Source organism: Corvus moneduloides, chromosome 13, assembly GCF_009650955.1.
Source record: "Corvus moneduloides isolate bCorMon1 chromosome 13, bCorMon1.pri, whole genome shotgun sequence".
Lineage (NCBI taxonomy): Eukaryota > Metazoa > Chordata > Aves > Passeriformes > Corvidae > Corvus > Corvus moneduloides.
This window is the reverse complement of record NC_045488.1, coordinates 14,272,151-14,291,396: the sequence shown is the minus strand read 5'-3', so window position 1 is coordinate 14,291,396 and position 19,246 is coordinate 14,272,151. Positions and strand designations below refer to the sequence as shown.

Genomic DNA, 19,246 nt, shown 5'->3' with positions numbered 1-19,246 from the left:
ATAACTGTGTTGAATCCCTTTTTGAACTTGGGACTATGCACCTCTACAGCCACTTACACTCATGAATTAAAGATAATGACTTGGATAGTAATTCAGCTTGAAACAAATAAAATAATATCCTGTTGGTATTACTGAGTACTGTCTTCTTTACTTCTCAAATGTCTTGAACTAGGTATGGCTGGAGCCCCTGCTCTGACCCCGTTAACACTGTTAGCATAACACCACTGTATGAGGAGCCATCCTCTGTGACTGAGCAGGTCACATATTTGTTGGCTTTGCCCTCATTCTCAAGCTCTGAAGGTCCTGTGAACCAAGCAGACAGAACAAACACATTTGCCCTTTCCCTCCCTAGATGTCTCAAGATTCCTGGGTGCCAGGACGATCACTCCCTTCCCCTGGTGGCCTTGAACGTTCCAGGCAGGCAGCCAAGCAGGTGTTGTTGACAACCCTGCCACAGCACAGGGGAGCCAGACAGCACCCAGAGCACTGGCCAGAAAATCCAGCAGTTACAAGCCCGAAGTGGGAACCTGGACCAGAAATGTGACCTCAACCCCTCACTGGTGGCAAGGGACACCTCTGTCATCATCTGCTTCCTCTGAGGACTGAGTGAGTAACTCATGTTCTTTTATATGGTTTTTGAGTCTAGATTATGATTCTTTTATTGAAAAATCAAACCACACATTAAGATTTGACCTGATCTGCAGAATGTCCAGGTAATTAGAAATTTTAACTTAAGTGGTAGTATAAATTTTGTATTATGGTACTTACAGATTGTATTACATTGATTCTGCTTATAGAAATCCTGTGCCATTCTACTCAAAATTATAATATTCTGCTAAGAAAAGAAAGACTTAATTGTAACTATGATTCAGTGCTGTCAACATTCTGGCAAAAATCTGCCTGTTCCCTTAGGGTTGGGTGATGACAGTTTTTCTGTACCTGAGACCACTTGGAATATACGTTCCAATAGCTGGGCATGATGGGAAAAAATTTTCCAAAGCACACAAACTGCTTAGGAGTCTGCATCCTGGTGGAAAAGACAGTCAACCACAATTTAGGGGATTTTGTCCAACTATGAGCCATGATAATTCAAACCTGTACCAACTGTTCTTAACCTTGCACTAAAATCAGTCCTATGGGCAATGCCACAACAAGCCACTACTACAAGTACCATCTTTTCAGCAAAGAAAGCTGCAGCAGGGAAGTGCCAAAGTGAATTCCACACTAACTTCTATTACTGTAGCTATTTAAAGCCCCCATTCACAGCAGATGAATACAGCAACACTGATTAATGGCCACTGCTCACAAAGCCAGGTGCTTCTTTCCTCACCACTTCTCAGTTCTTCTCCAGTAAGCAGCACGGTAAACAGGATACTTATACGCTTCCTTATCCACTAATGCTGTTGAGATAAAAGCTTGAAATGAGCTGTATCAGTTCCTGTGAGAAAAGGACTGCATGCTGTAGTTTGTATGAGGGATTAAATAGCTGAAAAATAATCAACTCTTAACAACAGGCAGCTCATTTCCACTTAATACCCGTTAATCTTAAACCTGTTAAAATAATCTGAGCATAAAGCGGTATATGCTTAAACATTTTCACCAGCCTCTGGCTTGTAAAATATTCAATGTCTACATTCAATATTTTTTTGGGAGACAGACAACAAATGTTAGAGAATCAAGAGGACAGTAGTGAATAAACACTGTCTTATCATTCTAAGCAGCTTTGAACAAAATTTGGAGCAGTTTCTCATCAGCATTACAGTCTAAGAAAAGAAAAACCTGTCTAGTATTAGTTGTTCAAAAATATAAAATAACATGTCAGACCCTGAAGGAATCTTAAGTTATTGGGTGAACAATTTGAACAATTTATGACAATGCAAAACTCTACACAGCTTTTTTTTTCTAACAACACTCTGCCATTTTCCAGAATTCTGCTTTATTGCCAAATCAGAGTATGTAAGGTTAAAAACTTGTGCCAGTTCTAGCTTTTGCTAGATTTCCCTCCCCAGACTGCCTCCAAAAGGCAGCCCCAACCCTTTAGATCCAAGATGAAAATCAAATACCTGTAGAAGCAGAACATTTGCATCACAACATAAGAGATCAAACAACAGTAAAAGCTGAATTTTGCCATGTTTCATAAGCAAAGTCAAAAGAGGATTATTTCTGTTGGTGTGTACACAGGGTTAGAGAAAAGCTTCTGCACTACCTAAACAAAACACAGAATCAAAATTCATGTCTCCCAGCAAAAATGTGGATGCTTGCTGTCATTTTAACTGCAAGCCCAGTATTGCTATTGAAACCAACTGATCAGCATTGCAAATAGAATCTACACCCCCATAAGCACCTGCACCTTCAGCTTTAAGGATCAGCTACACACAGCTGTTTTTACACTTATGCCTCCAACTCCTGTCTCCCCTGAATGAGCTTCAGCTGCCCATCCCAGAAGTAATGAGAACAATGCCTTCTATGGCACACAGTTATTAAAACAAGTATCATCCAGTCCCCGGTGTCAGGACGTACTTGTTCACGCACTCGCTCTAGAAGTACAGAGTTTCACCAGAAGAATAGCTAAAGCCCTAACAGAAAAGGAGGAAAAGCCCCATATAGTGCTATTCAGTTTTTTGGTAAAGGTTTTGTTAAACAAACAACCACCCCTTTCACATCTCCATTCATAAGATTTTTCCAATTAGCCAAGTTAATTTTATTAATTATAAGAACATACTTACTAAATACTTCTTTGGGTAAAAAGGTCTGTTACTTTAATTTCTTGCAACAATCAAAAAGAAATGTTTTCCAGAATAGTCTACACTAATTAGATTTACTGTTTCTTTAAATGCACTGTATCTTTAGATAAACATCAACATTCAAAGCAAAGAAATATTTTCTGCCATATCCTTAATACAAATTGCTATTCACTAGGCTACAAGACTAATCACATCACTTTGAAGCCTGCTTATTAAAAAATCAGTTATTACCACATCTTTTTTAACTGTGTTTTCTTTTCCAATTACTATTATTCTTCTCCTCCTTTCCTAAGTCTGTTCTCTAGTACTTTTACACGTATGCCCTAGGCTTCATGTTCTTAGCAGAAGATATTGTCCTTCAGCACACTCTAATTTCAACAGACATGTGCCAATGTAGAGCAAAGAAATTTTCCCTAACATGAACAAGCTCCTATGGCGTGACTATCAATACAAGCCTTTCGTCATATAGAAACCCAGTCGTGCTTGCTCACTATACAGACAAGTAGCATTGCTGTTTTTCCAGCTGGCCCCATTTCTGTCCTAATTAACTCAATAACCAGAAATGTCTTATATAACAGCACAAAGCTACAGAAAATGTTAATCACATTTTTATCTTGCTAAAAATAGGACACTTTCACAGAGGATGTCTGCTCAACTTCCCATTATATCTGCAATGTAAACAAAATGCTTAAAAAACTTTACATCAATACATATTTCCACTGGAAAAACCCCCACAGTATTCACACACATTAAGCCAGAATCGCTTTTCAGCTCCCTGCAAGCACTGGTCCTGAAGTACAGGCATGACAGGACACAATCTTTAAAGCAAACCTTCTTTCAGTTACAACTCATGTCAGTATTTTAATCTAAAATTAACTGGTGCAGAACTAATTGATTTTTTTCATTCATGACAAGAAAACAAACAATTTCATTAATTGTGCCTTTTAAGCAGTATAAAAATTAAGCCATTGGACTTTTCCACATTTGTGTGGAAGGAGAGTTGTTAATGATCCTACATCATTTTACAGTTACACGAAACTCCACCCTGCCTGAAAATTGTAAGAAACCATTAACTTGGAAACAAAGGTGTTAAGACAGTAGTTTCTCAAATTGGTGTTTCATGTAAATGTATGCATATCCCCACACATCTATTATTTACAAATCATATTCTTCAATATGCTTAAACATGCATGTCAAATGTAATTTTTTTAGGCTTAATTAATTTCTATTCCCACAAATATGCATCAAGATAATTAACACTGTGAAATAATTCCTGTTTCAGAGTTATATATGCCCAGCCCTAGCATTGCATAAGTAAGACTTTTGCATTACAGATTTTACTTCTTGGATTTAAACATCACACAAATTATTTCCTGCTACAACGAATAACAAGCAATAATCTAGACTTTAGTAGTACTCTGGTTCTGTTCAAGCATAAATCCTGCCCTAACATGAACATTCACACTTTTTTTTTTTAACCTGTCCTTGTATTTTCAGTCACATTTTCTTAGAGGAATGATCAACAGCCTGAGATATGGTTTTGCTTATTAAAACATATTTGTCACTAGATAAAACACATGGTTGCACAGATTAACACCATGCTGTGTTCTATCTACTTTCCCATGCTCTCTAAAAAGCTGAACTAGAACAGAATGCACAACTACTTTCACCTGGCAAATTTAACATGAAAGGAAATCCAAAAAAATTCATCAATTAACAAAAAACCACAACAAACAAACCAGGAAAAAACACGCAAAACAAACCAAACAAAACTAATACATCCTCCAAAGTCTTCCTCCAAACATTCAAGCATTCAGATACCGTGACAAGACATATTAGAGAAATAACTGTGTAAACCAACTGCATTGCACTGAGTTTATCTAGGTAAAACATTCGGCATACATATTTTTCTCTTATTATCTCAGTACTAAAGCTACCTTCAACTGACTTATATTTCAGGCTCTTAATAACAATGGACATTTTTTTCTTTATATTTTTTCTAAATTGTGAAGTGCAGTTAAATATTAGCAGATATTTCTACATTCTGAAATTAGAATTATTACCACAATCAGTTCAAAGCTAAAATTTTTAATACAATTCTACAGCTAAAAAAATACAAATGGATCAACTCAGCAGCATGCGACTAATCAGACTGAGCAATCTTCCACTATGTTCTTTAGAAACCATTAACTTTTACATTCAAGATTTTACATTTGCTATAATTCTGCTGTAAGATATGAATGTACTTTTCCCAAGAATTTATGTTGTACTATTTGTAGTATTAATTTCAACAAACTGCTCCAAAGAACTTATAAAAAAGCCTATTGTATACGATGAAAGACAACTAATACAAAATACCTCGGGAATTCAGTTTTACCTGAAGGAACAGCTGTGCTATTCTGGTGGTTTTCACCAGGTGACACAAACAAGTCTTCCTCCCCTTCAGTAGATGAACTGGAAGAAGATTCAGTACTGAGATCATTCTCACTGGAGCTGCTAGAACTGGGGAGTAAAGCATACTTTCTTCGAGCTAACACTTCCCGCTTTTTCCTCTGCATTAAAATTCGTTCTTTTTGGTTCTGTGTCCGCTGTGATGAACCTGTTTTCACAACTCTCTTCCTATATGGAAGTCTTCTTAAAGAACTATTGTGAAAACAGGGCCTTTTCATCAATAACCCGGGTACAGAGTCTGCCTCAGTCCGAGGCCACTTGTGTGACCTTGCACTGTGAGTTCTACTTGGAGTATTCAACACTGCCTGAGGGTGTCTCACCGGAGCATCTTTTTCTTCATCAGATGTTACTGTGTCAGAGTCTCCAAAATGCAAGCTAGAGGAAGGTGAAGAGATACAGTCACTAAAAGAAGAATCATTGTCTTCACTCTGTGTTTCTAGATGCTGTCTCAATCCCAAGATTCCTTTATTTTCTTTATCAGGACAGTTTTGAGTGTATGAAGGACCAGCCTGCTGGCTCTTGCGTTTTTTTCGCACCACAATACCTTTTTCTTGGTCTGTATGGTTGCCATTCATGTCCTTTTGTTTTTGAGAATCACCACACAAGTGAGAGAACTCATTCCCTACTTTACTGGCAATCATCTCAACTTCTGCAGTGAAGCTTTTGGCTGCCCCAATAGGCTCAGGGTTCAAGAGGATCCCCTTCAGACTCTCCTGTCTCTTTGGTGCATCAGAAGGAACTTCACTCTTCATATCCGCTTTTAGAGTATAAACTATATTACATTCAGGAGTCCATTTAGACATGGAAAGATTTAAGAAAGGCCTAGAAAACAAAACAGATAAGCATCAAGAAAAGAAGCATTAGATTTTTCAAAAGCAAAGCTGAAATAAGAGAAAACCCATTTACTGCTAGGACTAATCCCCCAGTGGAAATAGCAAAACGACAGTGACTGAAATACTATTTCAAAATACTAAGAATACTGCTTGACAATGTAATTTTTTATGAAGACAGAACTCCTATAATTTGCATTGAAGGGAAGTTCTTATGGTCAGTGAAAACAGTATCACTTTCACAAAGCAAATATTGGTGTATGTCACCTGCAAAACAGATGATGTCTGCTTTACTGATACTTAAGTACGGCAGTTACAGGCTACTGCTTATAGAAGTTAGCTGAATTTTGGCTAAATAGCTCTCATAGCCATCAACGAAAATGCATGCTTAAATAAGACCTGTATCTTCCCCTGCAGCAGAACACCTACAGTAAATACTTCAACACAATACATGGTGTTGTATGGTGTCAATTGAACTATAAAAAAGTCAGTTGCTTAAAACTCATGGTTCTTTTCTGACACGAAGAGGAATGAAACATGAGAGATTCTGAAGGGTTATTATTTTGGGGCAAAGTAATAAAAATCCATTTATTACCTTGAGTCTCTTAAAAACCACCACACAATAGCCGTACAGTGTACCAAGCTATTTTCAGTCCACGTACTTTTGACTCTTACCCTTTGACAGAAACTGAGTATATAATACTCAGTAATATGTTCCCTTACCAGTCAGTACCAGCCAGGTTCCCCTCCCTGACAAAATACACAGCTGCCAATGTACAACATTACCCTCAAAAAAAAAAACTTTTGTACTGGAAAACACAGAAAATAGTAACCTCAGTAATAGATCCATGCTCAATCTGCTTCATCTGACATCTCTGCCTTTGGTTTAAATTCCCAAAAGGGAGTGATGAAACAATTTGGTTACAATTGTGGTAACAATTGAAATACTCATTACTGTAACTAATATCAGGGGGTTTTATGCCTCAGCTGAATAAGCTATAGCAGATACTTGACAGCTTACAGCAAGTTGTGCTGAACTACCAAAAGGCTGCTTAAGAAAACATGTGCAACAATGCCCTAAGTGGAACAAGGCAGCCTAAGCAGCACAGCTGGACTATGCATGAAGTCACAAAAATCATCTGAGCTATCTAGAAACAGCACCAACAGCCACTCAGAGGCATCCTGACAGGCCTGGGAGATTGGTCTGCATGAACCTCCTGAAGTTCTACAAGGCCAAGTGCAAAGTCCTGCACCTGGGCTGGGGCAATCCCAAGCACAAATATAGGCTGGGCAGAGAGATGAGTGAGAGCAGCTCTCAGGAGAAGGACTTAAGAGGGCATTAATGGATGAGAAGCATTACATGACCTGACACTGTGTTTGCAGCCCAGAAAATCAATCATATCCTGGATTGGCTCAAAAGAAGCATGGCCAGCAGGTCAAGGGATGGGATTGTCCCTCTATTCCACCTGAACTAACGTGTCCAGTTCTGGGGCTCCCAGCCTAAGAAGAATGTGGAGCTGCTGAAGCAAAACCACAGGAGGGCCATGAAGATGCTCCGAGAGGTGGAGCATCTGTCCTATGAAGACAGACAGAGAGCTGGGGTTATTCAGCCTGGAGAAGAAAAGGCTCCAAGGAGACATTACAGCATCTTCCAGTACCTAAAGGGGCTTCAAGAGAGCTGGAGAGGGACTTTGACAACGGCATGTAATGACAAGACAAGGGAGAATGGCTTCAAATCAAAAGAGGGCAGGTTTAGATTGGTATGAGGAAGGAATTTTTCCCTGTGAGAGTGGTGAAGCACTGGAACAGGTTGCCCAGAGAAGCTGTGGATGCCCATCCCTGGAGGATTTCAAGGATAAGGTGGATGGATTCACGGGAAAGTTGGGCTTTAAGCAACGTGGCCTAGTGGAAGGCATCCTTGTCCATGGCAGGGAAGCTGGCAGTAGATGACTTTTAAGTTTCCTTCCAACCCACACTATTGTGTGATGATTCTATGATCTGTGGCAGGTTAAGCAGCCCTATCTATTCAGGTCCAGAAGCCTCTGTCTGAATGTCAAAACTCTCCAAAATGCTAATGCATTCTTACATGCAGTGCTAATACTTAACGCTCGCATTTATTTTGTCATAGAACATATAAATACAAGATCAAGACTACAGAACAGATTTAATTAAGAATTTTTTAGACTGTTTCACAAACTGATGCTTTCAGGAGCAGTTGTGAGCTAGCTGTTCCTAACAGACCCTAAATAATTATGTATTTCAGTCTGCAGTGGGTATAAACCGTTGCATCCTCCCAGGCAGCCTGTGTTCTCTTCATAGCCATAAGCAACTAACAAGTACTACACTTCATGTGGTGCAATTTGGAATAAAAAGTTTGAAAAAGGCATATATGCTGCAGAACTAACATCTAAAGAAGCCACAAGGTCACAGGATCTGTCTGGAGATTAAGAATCTTTTGGATCCTAGAACCCCAGCTGAAAAGCCCCATTTGAATGTTCTCACTGGAAATCCTAGAAACATTTATAACAATTACTGTTAAATACGAGGCCTGTGATAAGAAAGTGTTGCTGTTCTCTATTGGAATTACAGCAGACAGGCATGTCTCACACCAAAGTCAAAAGCTGTATTCATGCAAGTTGGAATAAACCTCCTCTTGCCAGTATAGACAATTGGTTCTTACTTCATCAAAGTACAACTTTTCTTTATAGCAGTAAGTTTTAGTGGAATGCACTATATAAGTGCATAAACAGAAGGCTACCCTTTTCTTTAGGGCTGAAAAAAAGAAGTTGCAAAACTGGAAAAAAACTTAGAACAAACATTAGGAGTGCAAAGAGTCTACATAGCAAAAAAAGACTACTAAAGCTGTGGAGTTCTGCTGTCTACCCTTCTCAGCTCCAGCTCCTACACAGCCCTCACTGGGCTCATCCACACCCTCACACACATGCACCATCTTTCTCCGAAAACATTAAGACCAAGACTTCCATTTTATCAAATTTCCAGTAAGGACAGGAATACAGCATTCAAACCTTCTACAAGCACACAGAGAACAAGCAGTACATAGTCCTTTTTCTGATCCTCTCAAGGTCACTTTTTAGCTCTGTTATTTATGCACCACTGTTTTACAGAAATGTAACACAGTCTAGTCAATCTTCACACCCCACTCGAAAAGCAACCCAGACCCTCCACAATAACCCTTTATTTCATCACAAGTTTTTTTTGAAAATCCATAAAATATTTCAATTTGGGGGGAAAAATATTATTTTATTCAGAAAGCTTAATGTCTTTGAACACAGTCGTAACTTGCCAGCATATACTACATATCCAGCCTACACATAACTGTTTCCCATCCTTTTAATATGATAACTTCAGAATCAAAGAGAATTGGCCCCTTAATTTTTTTAAGAAACAAAAATCTGAACATTTTCTTATTCTTTTGCACAGAAGGCAAAATTTAAGAGGAGCTACAAAAATATTATGCAAATAATTAAGACATTAGAATGAGATCATCTGCTGTTAAAACACTTAGAAGATCCTACAATATCTACTTCTAATTAAACGTAGTCCTCAGAAGCTTTTTCAAAAAGCAGCAAGATGAAGTAAGCTCAATCAGCATTAGTGTTCCTTTTTCCTAATCGAAGCATTTGCCTATTGACTTAGTTCCCCATGTTTCCTCCCAAAGTTTTGATTTACTATCTTCTTTTAACCCATTATGACTCAATGAAAAGCTGTTAAGACAGCTACCTGAAAACTATAAATAATTATTCTAAGTTCCCCTCTCAGGTGTATGACTATTTAGAATCCTGAAGACACATGACTTGCATCCATTCTTCTCACCACTTAAAACCATTGATATTAATCATTCCGAGACATACAACAGGGCAAGAAAATTCATGCAAACTGGGAAATCCCTGGAAATAGGTAAGTAAAAACAACCTTATAGAGACCTTTACAGCACATTTATGATCGCATATCAAAGCAAAACACATTTGAGTTAGGAGATGGAGCAAAGGATTTTGTCATTAATAATTAATTTCTTTATAAGCAATCAAACAGTATGTAGCATTAAAGCACTATAAAGCAGCTAAATGCTTCATTATACAACATATAACTCAGTCTTTTGGTATAAACTTTGCTGACGAATACATGTGACCCAATATATCATTACCTTGAAAGTGTATTTTCAGCTGCATTCTGAAATATAGTCAACTCCCTTCGCCACCTAGAAAAAACCTCCTTGCATTTGTCGTCCCCTTGTTCAGTCCTAATTCTTGTTTTCTTTGCATATGGTCACTGAACTCCCAACAAACTTCTAAAACGAATTCCCTTCCCTGATATGCAGCTTGTATCACATATCACTTTTAACATTACTTTTACTCTGACAAGCTAATACTGGTACTGTTAGATTCATGAGAAAACCTTTCTTTCATCTCATTAAAAAGATGTATTCTTATTCTTTCAGCAAGGCTTTTCCATTAGATGTATCAAGAAACAGGAAAATGAAAAAGGATATAAAATTCATACAATGCCTTCAGCGAAGTGAAAAAACCTAAGTACTGCTACTGTCCAATCTCAAGGGCAGGCAGCCAAGCAAGATCGATTCCTGCATGGCCCTGGCACACTGGAGGCTTACAGAAGACTTAGGAGCCACTTCAGAAGTTGCACCCCCAACTCAATCCCATGGAGATCAAATCTCAGTGCTATCATGCCCTGCTGCTTCAACAAAATAAGGAACTCACTGAGCAGTTCTCAAAAAAAAAACCCCAATCATTTTCCTAAAAGAGGCAGTCCTGCCTTATTAATTTCATTTCTATCAAGCAGGACAACCTGTATGCCTGTACAATGCAGAATAAGTGACAAGAAGAAAAACATCTAATACTCAGTTCCACTATCAGGAGAACAAGTGCAATCAGATTTCAAAACTTTATTGCGTTCTTCTTCACTTTTGCTTGTTCTTCACTTTTTATCCTTCATTACAAAAAGTGGGCTCTTTTAAAGTTTGTTTTAATGACTAAATTTTAGCATCCTATATATTGGTCTTCTAATCTTTGACAGAAAATAAAGCAACTGATAAGTTAAAGATCTACACATTTTATAAAACAGCAACAATCAGAAGGTAATCTGAAATTCTATAGTGTTTGCACTGACATCATGTATCTTTATTCACAGGACAATATGAAATACCACTGCAAAGAACTCTCAATTTCCTTTCTGTGCTTTAATGCAGCCATGGTGATGACTCCATTTTCAATGACAAAATTACTCGAGAATTCTCCAAGCAGAATACTTATCTTCTGCCCTACAGACAGGTACAGTATTTCAGAATAACAGGCATAGTATGAGTTACTAACTGCATGATAATGTTCTAGAAACAGGTTCTTGCTTACAGGCTCCCAAAGCCAGACCACTATGTCCACTCCAGACAGAAGGGTTTGTCTGTGCTTTGCAGAGGTGCTACTGCTACATGAGCCACAGCAATGCAGGGAGGCTTACCCACCCCTTGCAGGGAATTCTAGGAACCATCACTGGCTTGGAAAGTCTACTCTTGAAGTGAAATGACGTTATTTCAAATACAGTACTACCCTTACTAAACTTTGCAAAGCCATCTCAAAATCAGACGACAGTAACTGTACTGTCAAGTACTGTAATGAACAGTATCCAACCTCTGGACCAGCAAAGTCTCCTTAATTTTATCCCCAAAAATAATTCTTCTGGGACCTTCAAGGTTTGCTTCCAGATGCCTAAGTCAAGTCAGTGCCTTACAGCAATTATCTTGTAACAGAAATGTCAGGCCCCCTATAGGACAGCTACAGAATGCCTCTGTTGTGCCACGTTGCCATTCACCTCTGAGACTCAACAGCACTGTACTCCTAGGGAGAGACTACTGAAGTGTCTGTCTGACCTCTTCCAAGAGAATCCAGCACACGACAGCTACAAACTGAAGAGCTCTTCTGCAGGACAGGATCTATGGCCTGGCTCCAGTTGGAACGGACAAAATGCATGGAGCACGTGCAGCTGGAGGCACCTCATGTTAGATGGTGAGCTAAGAGCCATTTTGAAGAGCCCTCTGAGCACAGGTGAGCTGTCCTGCACAGAGCCCTCCCAGCACAGGTGAGCTGTCCCACTGAGTCAGTCCAAGGCCACAAGGCTCCCAAGGAAATCCCAGCCTCAATCAAGCATTACCATGCACACACCCACCTAAACCTGCCTGCCTTTGCATGATGGATGCAAGCAGGTGTATCTGACAAACATGGTGCTCACAAACACATTCTTCAGTCTAGACACTTCTTTGCTCTGTCCTAGGCTCAAATCAGTTAGCCACATTAACACTATGTAAATCATGGGTTTAAGATATTAAGCATTATGATTTGGCAATCAGGAATGTTTTGGCTTCAGTGAACTCCAAGAGAAACATAACAGCAACGAACTTGGGAATAAAAAGCTGTAGCTTTATAAAAGAATGACAAAATGCAATTTTTTATTGGAACTTAAGATCTTAACTAGGAATTTTACTTCCTGAGACAGCTAGGGAAGTTCTGAGTTACACGGCCACCAAAAATTATTTTAAAAATTGTTTCTTAGTCTGCCTGGCATTTTTGACTTTTGAGGTATGTGTAACTCTTCTTGATGTAGTGTCATTTTGCAAACATTTCTTGATAAGCTTTGAGGAGCAAAGTGAAATATGATCTTTGCCACAACTGCTAGTAACAATCTTTCAAGTGAGAATTGTAAAACTAACCATTAGGACAGTTTTATGCTGTTCTTCAGAACACCTATGAGAAAGTAGGGGATTTTATTGATACTAAGTTGAGTAGATCTGCCAGCTTCAGAGGAAAGGACACTGCAGCAGACTTCTTCACTCTGCACCCAGTAGAGCCAAAGGTAAACATTTTACCTAACAGCAGTCAAATATTAGGACTAAAGTGTATTGGGAAAAAAAAAGACAGAAGCAAATAGCCCTTACTGGCCTCTTGCTAGTAAAGCCATGAACCAGCCTTCTCAGATTTCACTTGGTAAACACTTAATAAGGAAGACATCATTTTAATTTAGAGCAATTCCTTTTCCAAACAGCATAAACTATATAAAACAGCAAAATAATCCTGTTTTATCACCAGATCTGTAGTGATTTGGCTGTTTGCATGTCAATATGGTTGAAAAGAGAGTTATAAATGTGCATATGGAGCATGGGATACATGTACAATGTAAGGATAGGATAATTACTCTAAGTTGTAGTCTCCTAAGTTTTGTCAGTGTAGCAGCTTCCAAAGTTTACAGTGCTCTTATAAGAAACACAAAATGGTATCCACAGCTGAAGTCTTTAACTAGTGAACTTCCTTCGAGGTTAAGTACAGATTAGTGTTTTTCTTGGGGGGGCTCAGGTCAGGCCTAGCAGAGAACCCTAATGGGGCAGAAGGAAAAAAAAAGAAAATGTTTCTTTCACCAACCCAAAATTTTGCTCACAACTCACTTAAAGGAGTTGCACATAGGAAGGTTTGAGGAACTCTTTATACAACATCTGCCTACTGCAAATCCATACCCCTGTACTATCCCCATTGTTTACACATTAATGATATCATCCTATTCCCCATCCCATCATCACTCCTCCCTCAATTTCTCTCTTTATTCAACTGCTTGACATCTAAGCCTCTATAATTCATCTGTTATGGAAGAGGGCACTATCACCTCTATCTTCTCAAAACAATGTCCTCACCATTAGAAGAAATATAAACAACCGAATGAAAGATTGTACATCTTGGGAAAAAAAGCCAGCAACTGCTGTCAGCTAAATGCTACTGCAACACAGCCACCTCCAGTGAAAATCAACTGCTATAACTGATCTGGTTATGTAGGTCAACAAAGTTACTAATTCAAAGATAAAGTGAGTCACAGTCATGTTAACATACACTCTTAATACACTTTACGAAAGCCAATGCTTCACAAAAGACATATTTCTGAAAGGTCAGAATGTTCTCATCCATATTTTGAAAGAACATGCAAAATATGCATGAATACTATGAGCTGTTGTTCACCCTCAAGCTCCCAATACTAGATACAAACACAGCTGTAGCTGTCAGGGCTTCAACCATCAATAAAAACCACCAGATTTTTAAATATGTGAGACCTCAAGAATTTTAAAAGAGGAAGCTTGGTGTCTTATACACTATTATGTAATTAAAGTGAAACACAAAATGTTCTTACAGCCTTTCCCACCTAATGAATTCCATAGGTGATTCTATACTGTGGATGAGTGCACAAGACAGGTGACCAGATGTTCACTCTATCAAATGAGCCAAGATCACTTCTTTGCCTATCAATCCTTGCACGTCAGAAATAATCATCCTGTCTAACAAGGTTTGTTTCTGTTCCCTCCCTGCCCCAAGACAGTCCTTTTATCCAAAAAAAGTAAGTGCAAAAACACTTGAATTGCTCTGACAGCAAGAACTATGGATTTGTGAACAAGAAAAGGTAATTTCTGGTTTTAAGAGGGCAAAGCATTCTAACTACTTAAATATTAGTTTTCCTGAAAAAGGTTTTTACTAAGTATACAGCATTAATATACCTTTGGAATTTTCTAAAAGTTACAACAAAGACAATGTAAGACCTTATTCTGCACCTGAAAACCTAGGTTTCCTTTAATAGTTTATAATACAAATACCATGACAAACCCAGATCTACACAATGAGCAGTCAATTCTTATCTTTTTGGTCACATCTTTGTTTCTGAAATAACTGCATTAGAATCAAATGATTCTAATTATAGCAAACTCTTACCTCCAGCATTATGTCCTGTCCTGGAGAAGTACTTGGGTATCAGGAATTAAGGGTCTTGTTTAATCAGCTAAAACAACCAGGCCTTGCTTATGATTTAATAAAATCAGTTCAAGCCATGGAAGAGCTTACTCAAACAACATGAAAATTCCATGAATGCATGCTCAGCCCTAATCACAGAAACACAGACACTTAAAAAAGTACAGACCCTTGACACCTGCCCATTGCAACAGTGACAAGCCTCTGAAGATCCTGGCCTACATTTCTGAAAGAACGCTACTTCCTTGTTTATCAGGCAAAAAACACCTAAAAATGGTGATTTTTTTTTTTTTTAACATGGGTTAAGAGAACACTAACTTCGCAAACAAAACAAATGACGTCATAACAAACCCTATTACGCACAGAAATAGAAACTCATTTCCCTAAGGGGAAAATTTGTGACAAATTTGTGACAAAACCCCAGAGAGTGCTGCGGCTGCCCGCAGTGAAGACACTGCTTTGTGCGTCAATGAGGCGCTGAATAAAAAAGGAAAAATACATTCTGCGTGAAGTTCCCACCCGCCGCACAGCCCCGCCGGTCACCGCTGCCGTCAGGGCGCAGGGCGGGGGAAGAGGGGGAGCCCCCGCCCGCCCCCGGGCCCACCCGCGGGGTCCCCGCCGCCCCCCGTACCTGAGACAGCGAGGCCGCGGGGGAAGGGGCGGGTGCCGCCGGCGCCCTGCGCAGGGCCGAGGGGTAGAGGCGGCCCCGGTGAGCGCCGCAATGACCCCGCGGCGCTGCCCGGCGCGGCTCGAGAGGCCGCAGCGTCCTCGCTGTGCCGGTGCGGCCGCTGCCCCCGGTCCGGTCCCGGTGCGGCCGCTGCGCCGGGCGGGCCCCGCTCTGTTGTGGCGCAGCCCCCGCCGCTCCCTGCCCAGCGCAGCGCGACAGTCGGCGCTGCTTTACAGCCGCCCGCAAAGCGCAGCCGCGCCAGCGCGCGCCCCGCCTCCCGCCGCGCCCCCTGCCGGGCGGCGGCGCAGCCACAGCGCGGACTCATGGCGGGGCTGGTCGGGGTCGGGGCGGGCTCCTGAGGGAACCGGACGGGGTCGGGGCGGGATGGGCTCGCAGGCGGCAAGGTCGTGGCTGCGTTCGCTGCTGCTGTATTTATGCGGTTGTGTGTAAATATCTAAAGCGGGGGTGCCAGCGGATGGACCAGGCTCTGCTCGGTGGTGCCGAGCAATAGGACACAAGGCAGAAACTGATGCACAGAAAGTTCCCCCCGAACTGAGAAAGAGCTTCTTCACTGTGCAGTGGGCGAGCACTGGAACAGGCTGCCCAGGTATCCGAGAAATGGATGCAGTCTTGTGCCGTGTCCTCTGAGATGACCCGGCTTGGGCAGGGAGGTCGGAGCAGAGGGGGACCCTCTGTGGTCCCCTCCAACCTGACCCTGTGATGTCCCCTGCTAGGACCTGGCTGAAAGCATGCGGGTTTTGCCCAGCGCTGTCTCTTCCCTTCATACTGCAGTGTCTCACGGCTGCCTGTCCTGGAGCCAGTGACAGGTGCGGCTGCGAAGAAAGGCCGACAAATCCCAACTCCCCGTCCAGCTCTTTAGAAACAGGAATTTATTTGCCTTTACTGCACGATGCAGTCGCTGACTCGGGATGAGGTGAGCCTTCCCCCTCTACATTACTGATGTCCACACACACTGGGGACCTGTCCCGTACAGTGGCTGTGTGTCACACGGACAGCACAGCAAACTCCTCAGCTTTGGGAAGGCTCTCATATAGCAGCAAGCCTGAGTGTTTGCTAACTTTGCAGCTGCAAAAGGCCAGTGTGTCTCTCTGCCAGAGATGACCTTCCATCAATGTCAGGGCACACATTCCAGTTCCAGATTGAAACACTGGATAGACAAGGGTCGTATACTCTCAGTGACCAACAGCTACACAAACCCAAGGCTTTGGAGCAGAACGGTACAGTCTGGTCTACCAAGAGTTAAAGATCTTCCTCAGAACACACTGGCACCACAGTCATCAGTACCCAGCAGTTCCTACGTGTTTCAGAGGAGCTAACCAACCTGCATGCATCATTACAAAAGAAATGGTCGCTGGGAAAAAATGCTTTTTGACACTATTAATTGCATGAGTTTCTGAATGGAATTTCCTTAAAGCAAAAGTGGATAGAACAACATGGAAATTAGACTCTACTTCAATATATGTCCAAAAGTGTACAGAATGCAAAAAGCACTATACAACACAAATTATATGAAAATAAAGATTTTTTCAGCTTTATGTGTGAAGCGAGAACACAGGAAGAACTGAGACCCACATATAGCAAAGGTGGAAAAAAGGATCACAGGTTATCTCATGTGGTTCTCTAAGCAAAGCAGTAATTCATTTCAGTTTGCAATAAAGACAAAAACACAGGTTATCCAGCATTAATTTGCTACCTTTCTCTGTATATTTCTTGTGGTTTGGGGTAGTTTTCATTTTTTCAGTCATGTCACATCCAGCCAATTTCACTAAACAAAGACACTGAGCCACAGATTAAATAACCAGTGAGACTGAGGAGAACATGAAGATAGCAACAGACAGTGCAAAGAAGGTCATATCATTCGATGGAGGTCACTAGTGGCTTGACTGTATAAGCAATTTTAGTATTTTCCATTAAGCACTAGATCCAAAGTTGAAATACTTTACTAAAAATCAGCTGGGGAAAAAATAATCAAGACAATATATGGGAAGACGTGAATGACCCTGAGGACTAATAGAAGCAAAGTGAAAAAACATCAAATATAAAGAATGTGCACTTGAATGTTAATGACCAAAAGTTTGGGGTATTTGTCAGGTAAAAGGCAGTTGGATGAGAACTTCAATTACCAATGTAATTAAGTAAATGACCACCAGTCAACAACATGATGTAGGCATGAAAAAAGCAAACATGTCTGTATAATAATTTATTCTAAATAATTTTGGGAGAGAGAGAGGTTTCAATGCTATTGTAAAAATTATTCCTGATGTAGTCTTACAACTACCTTATGCAGCTTTTTTTTTAATATGTATCCAAGGAAGATGAACTCTAATCTTAGTGGGACACTCAAGAAAACACAGTATAGACAATATGAGAGGAAGCTAATAAAATTCGGCTGGATTACTTTAAGAAATGAGACAGAGGAGCATTGCGAATAAGCTGATCCGAGAATAGTACCAACAAAAAACCACACCAACTAGTTATGTATTTACCTATTTATGTAATAATTGGTTTGAATACTCGTGCCAAAGGTGACAGAAAGGTAGCTCTTGGGAGAGAAAATGTACAGTCACTCTACGCTCACCAACTGACATACAAAAGATCATTTTGAAAACAAAAACAAGGGCTTATGGAGTGGCTAAATTTTTCAGTTCATGAATTAAAAAGCAAATGCAGTCCGTTTTGATTTTCTCCCAGTGCAAAGTCACAGTGGCCAAATGATCTGTAAATGTTCTGTGTATGATTCTGCAGACCTTTCTGTAACATAAAGGCAGAATTTCTAGGATCTTTATTGGCTAAGATTTCCTAATACCTATTTCAATATGGACCACCAGCTGACAAGAATCTTGTAATTTGTGGGCCAGCTCGCCCTTAAACAAACTCTCGATAAAAATTATTTTGTCCATTATTGACTGGTTATTAACCTAAATTTTAAAGAAAGGTGATGTAGAAAACACTTCAGTGACCAGAACTATTCACTATTTTAAAAAACCCAACCTTCTATCTATGCTCTTTCATGTATTTATTAAAGTTATTTCTGCCATTAGCTTAGTATCTTGCAGAGACAGACAGTTGTCTTGAAAATAGATTATTGATTCCTTGGAACAAACCAAAAGATTCTCCTTCTCACGCTTCTTAGGTACAGAAAACCAAAAGGTTAAATGGAATAATTCTAAATCACTAATGCAAGTTTCAGAATGGCTTTCAGGTAGGTTATGGTGTCATCAAATCATACTGAACTCTTCAACTTCTTCTAACTAGAGCTGAACAAAACCATTTATAAGCACACCCCAGGGCCTGGCAGAACTAAAGACATGGAGAAGAAACGATCTTATCCAAGATCAAAACATGCCAGCCAGCAGGAGATTGCACTTTACATTTTTGGCAAAAAGACAAAAAAGCAAACCCCTTATCCTGAGGTTCCTTCAGCAGCTTGGCTTCCTGGCTGGATACAGCTCTATGCAGGGCTGCTGTAGCAGTTTGCTCGCTCACAAATGAAAGCAAGGCACAGCTTTTTCCAGATGCGAGCACCAGCTTCTGGAACACGGTGCCACAGCCCCACTGGGCATGGGGCCAAGGGGCGAGCTGCACACTCTCACAAAGGGCTGTCTTTGCTCTGAGCCCTGCTAGCTGAAGCCTGGTAGCGTCCAGGACAGTATGGAAAGTACCCTCCTCTAAAACTCCTGCCCATAGACAGAAGTGTGGATCTGTCCCAACCACACTGCTGCAGGGGGA

General features: G+C 40.5%; 1 protein-coding gene and 1 long non-coding RNA gene across 4 annotated transcripts in view; one reads left to right on the top strand and one right to left on the bottom strand.

Annotated features, from left to right (window-relative positions):
* RNF111 (ring finger protein 111) overlaps window positions 1-15,680 on the bottom strand; it is a 44,521-nt gene extending 28,841 nt beyond the window's left edge. For 2 of the 3 annotated variants that reach the window (XM_032123015.1, XM_032123016.1), the window contains exons 1-2: window positions 15,461-15,652; window positions 5,122-6,017 (exon numbers count right to left, since the gene is read on the bottom strand). In XM_032123015.1, coding sequence (XP_031978906.1) covers window positions 5,122-5,998 — 877 coding nt within the window. In that variant the 5' untranslated portion in view covers window positions 5,999-6,017; window positions 15,461-15,652. Of the gene's footprint in view, window positions 1-5,121; window positions 6,018-15,460 lie in introns of all 3 variants that reach the window. The other variant, XM_032123017.1, reaches the window with a different exon arrangement.
* Window positions 407-13,040, top strand: LOC116450479. The gene is made up of 3 exons (XR_004242803.1): window positions 407-606; window positions 11,192-11,331; window positions 11,897-13,040. It is a non-coding gene; the product is annotated as an uncharacterized LOC116450479 (long non-coding RNA).
* Window positions 15,681-19,246: the final 3,566 nt, after the last annotated feature.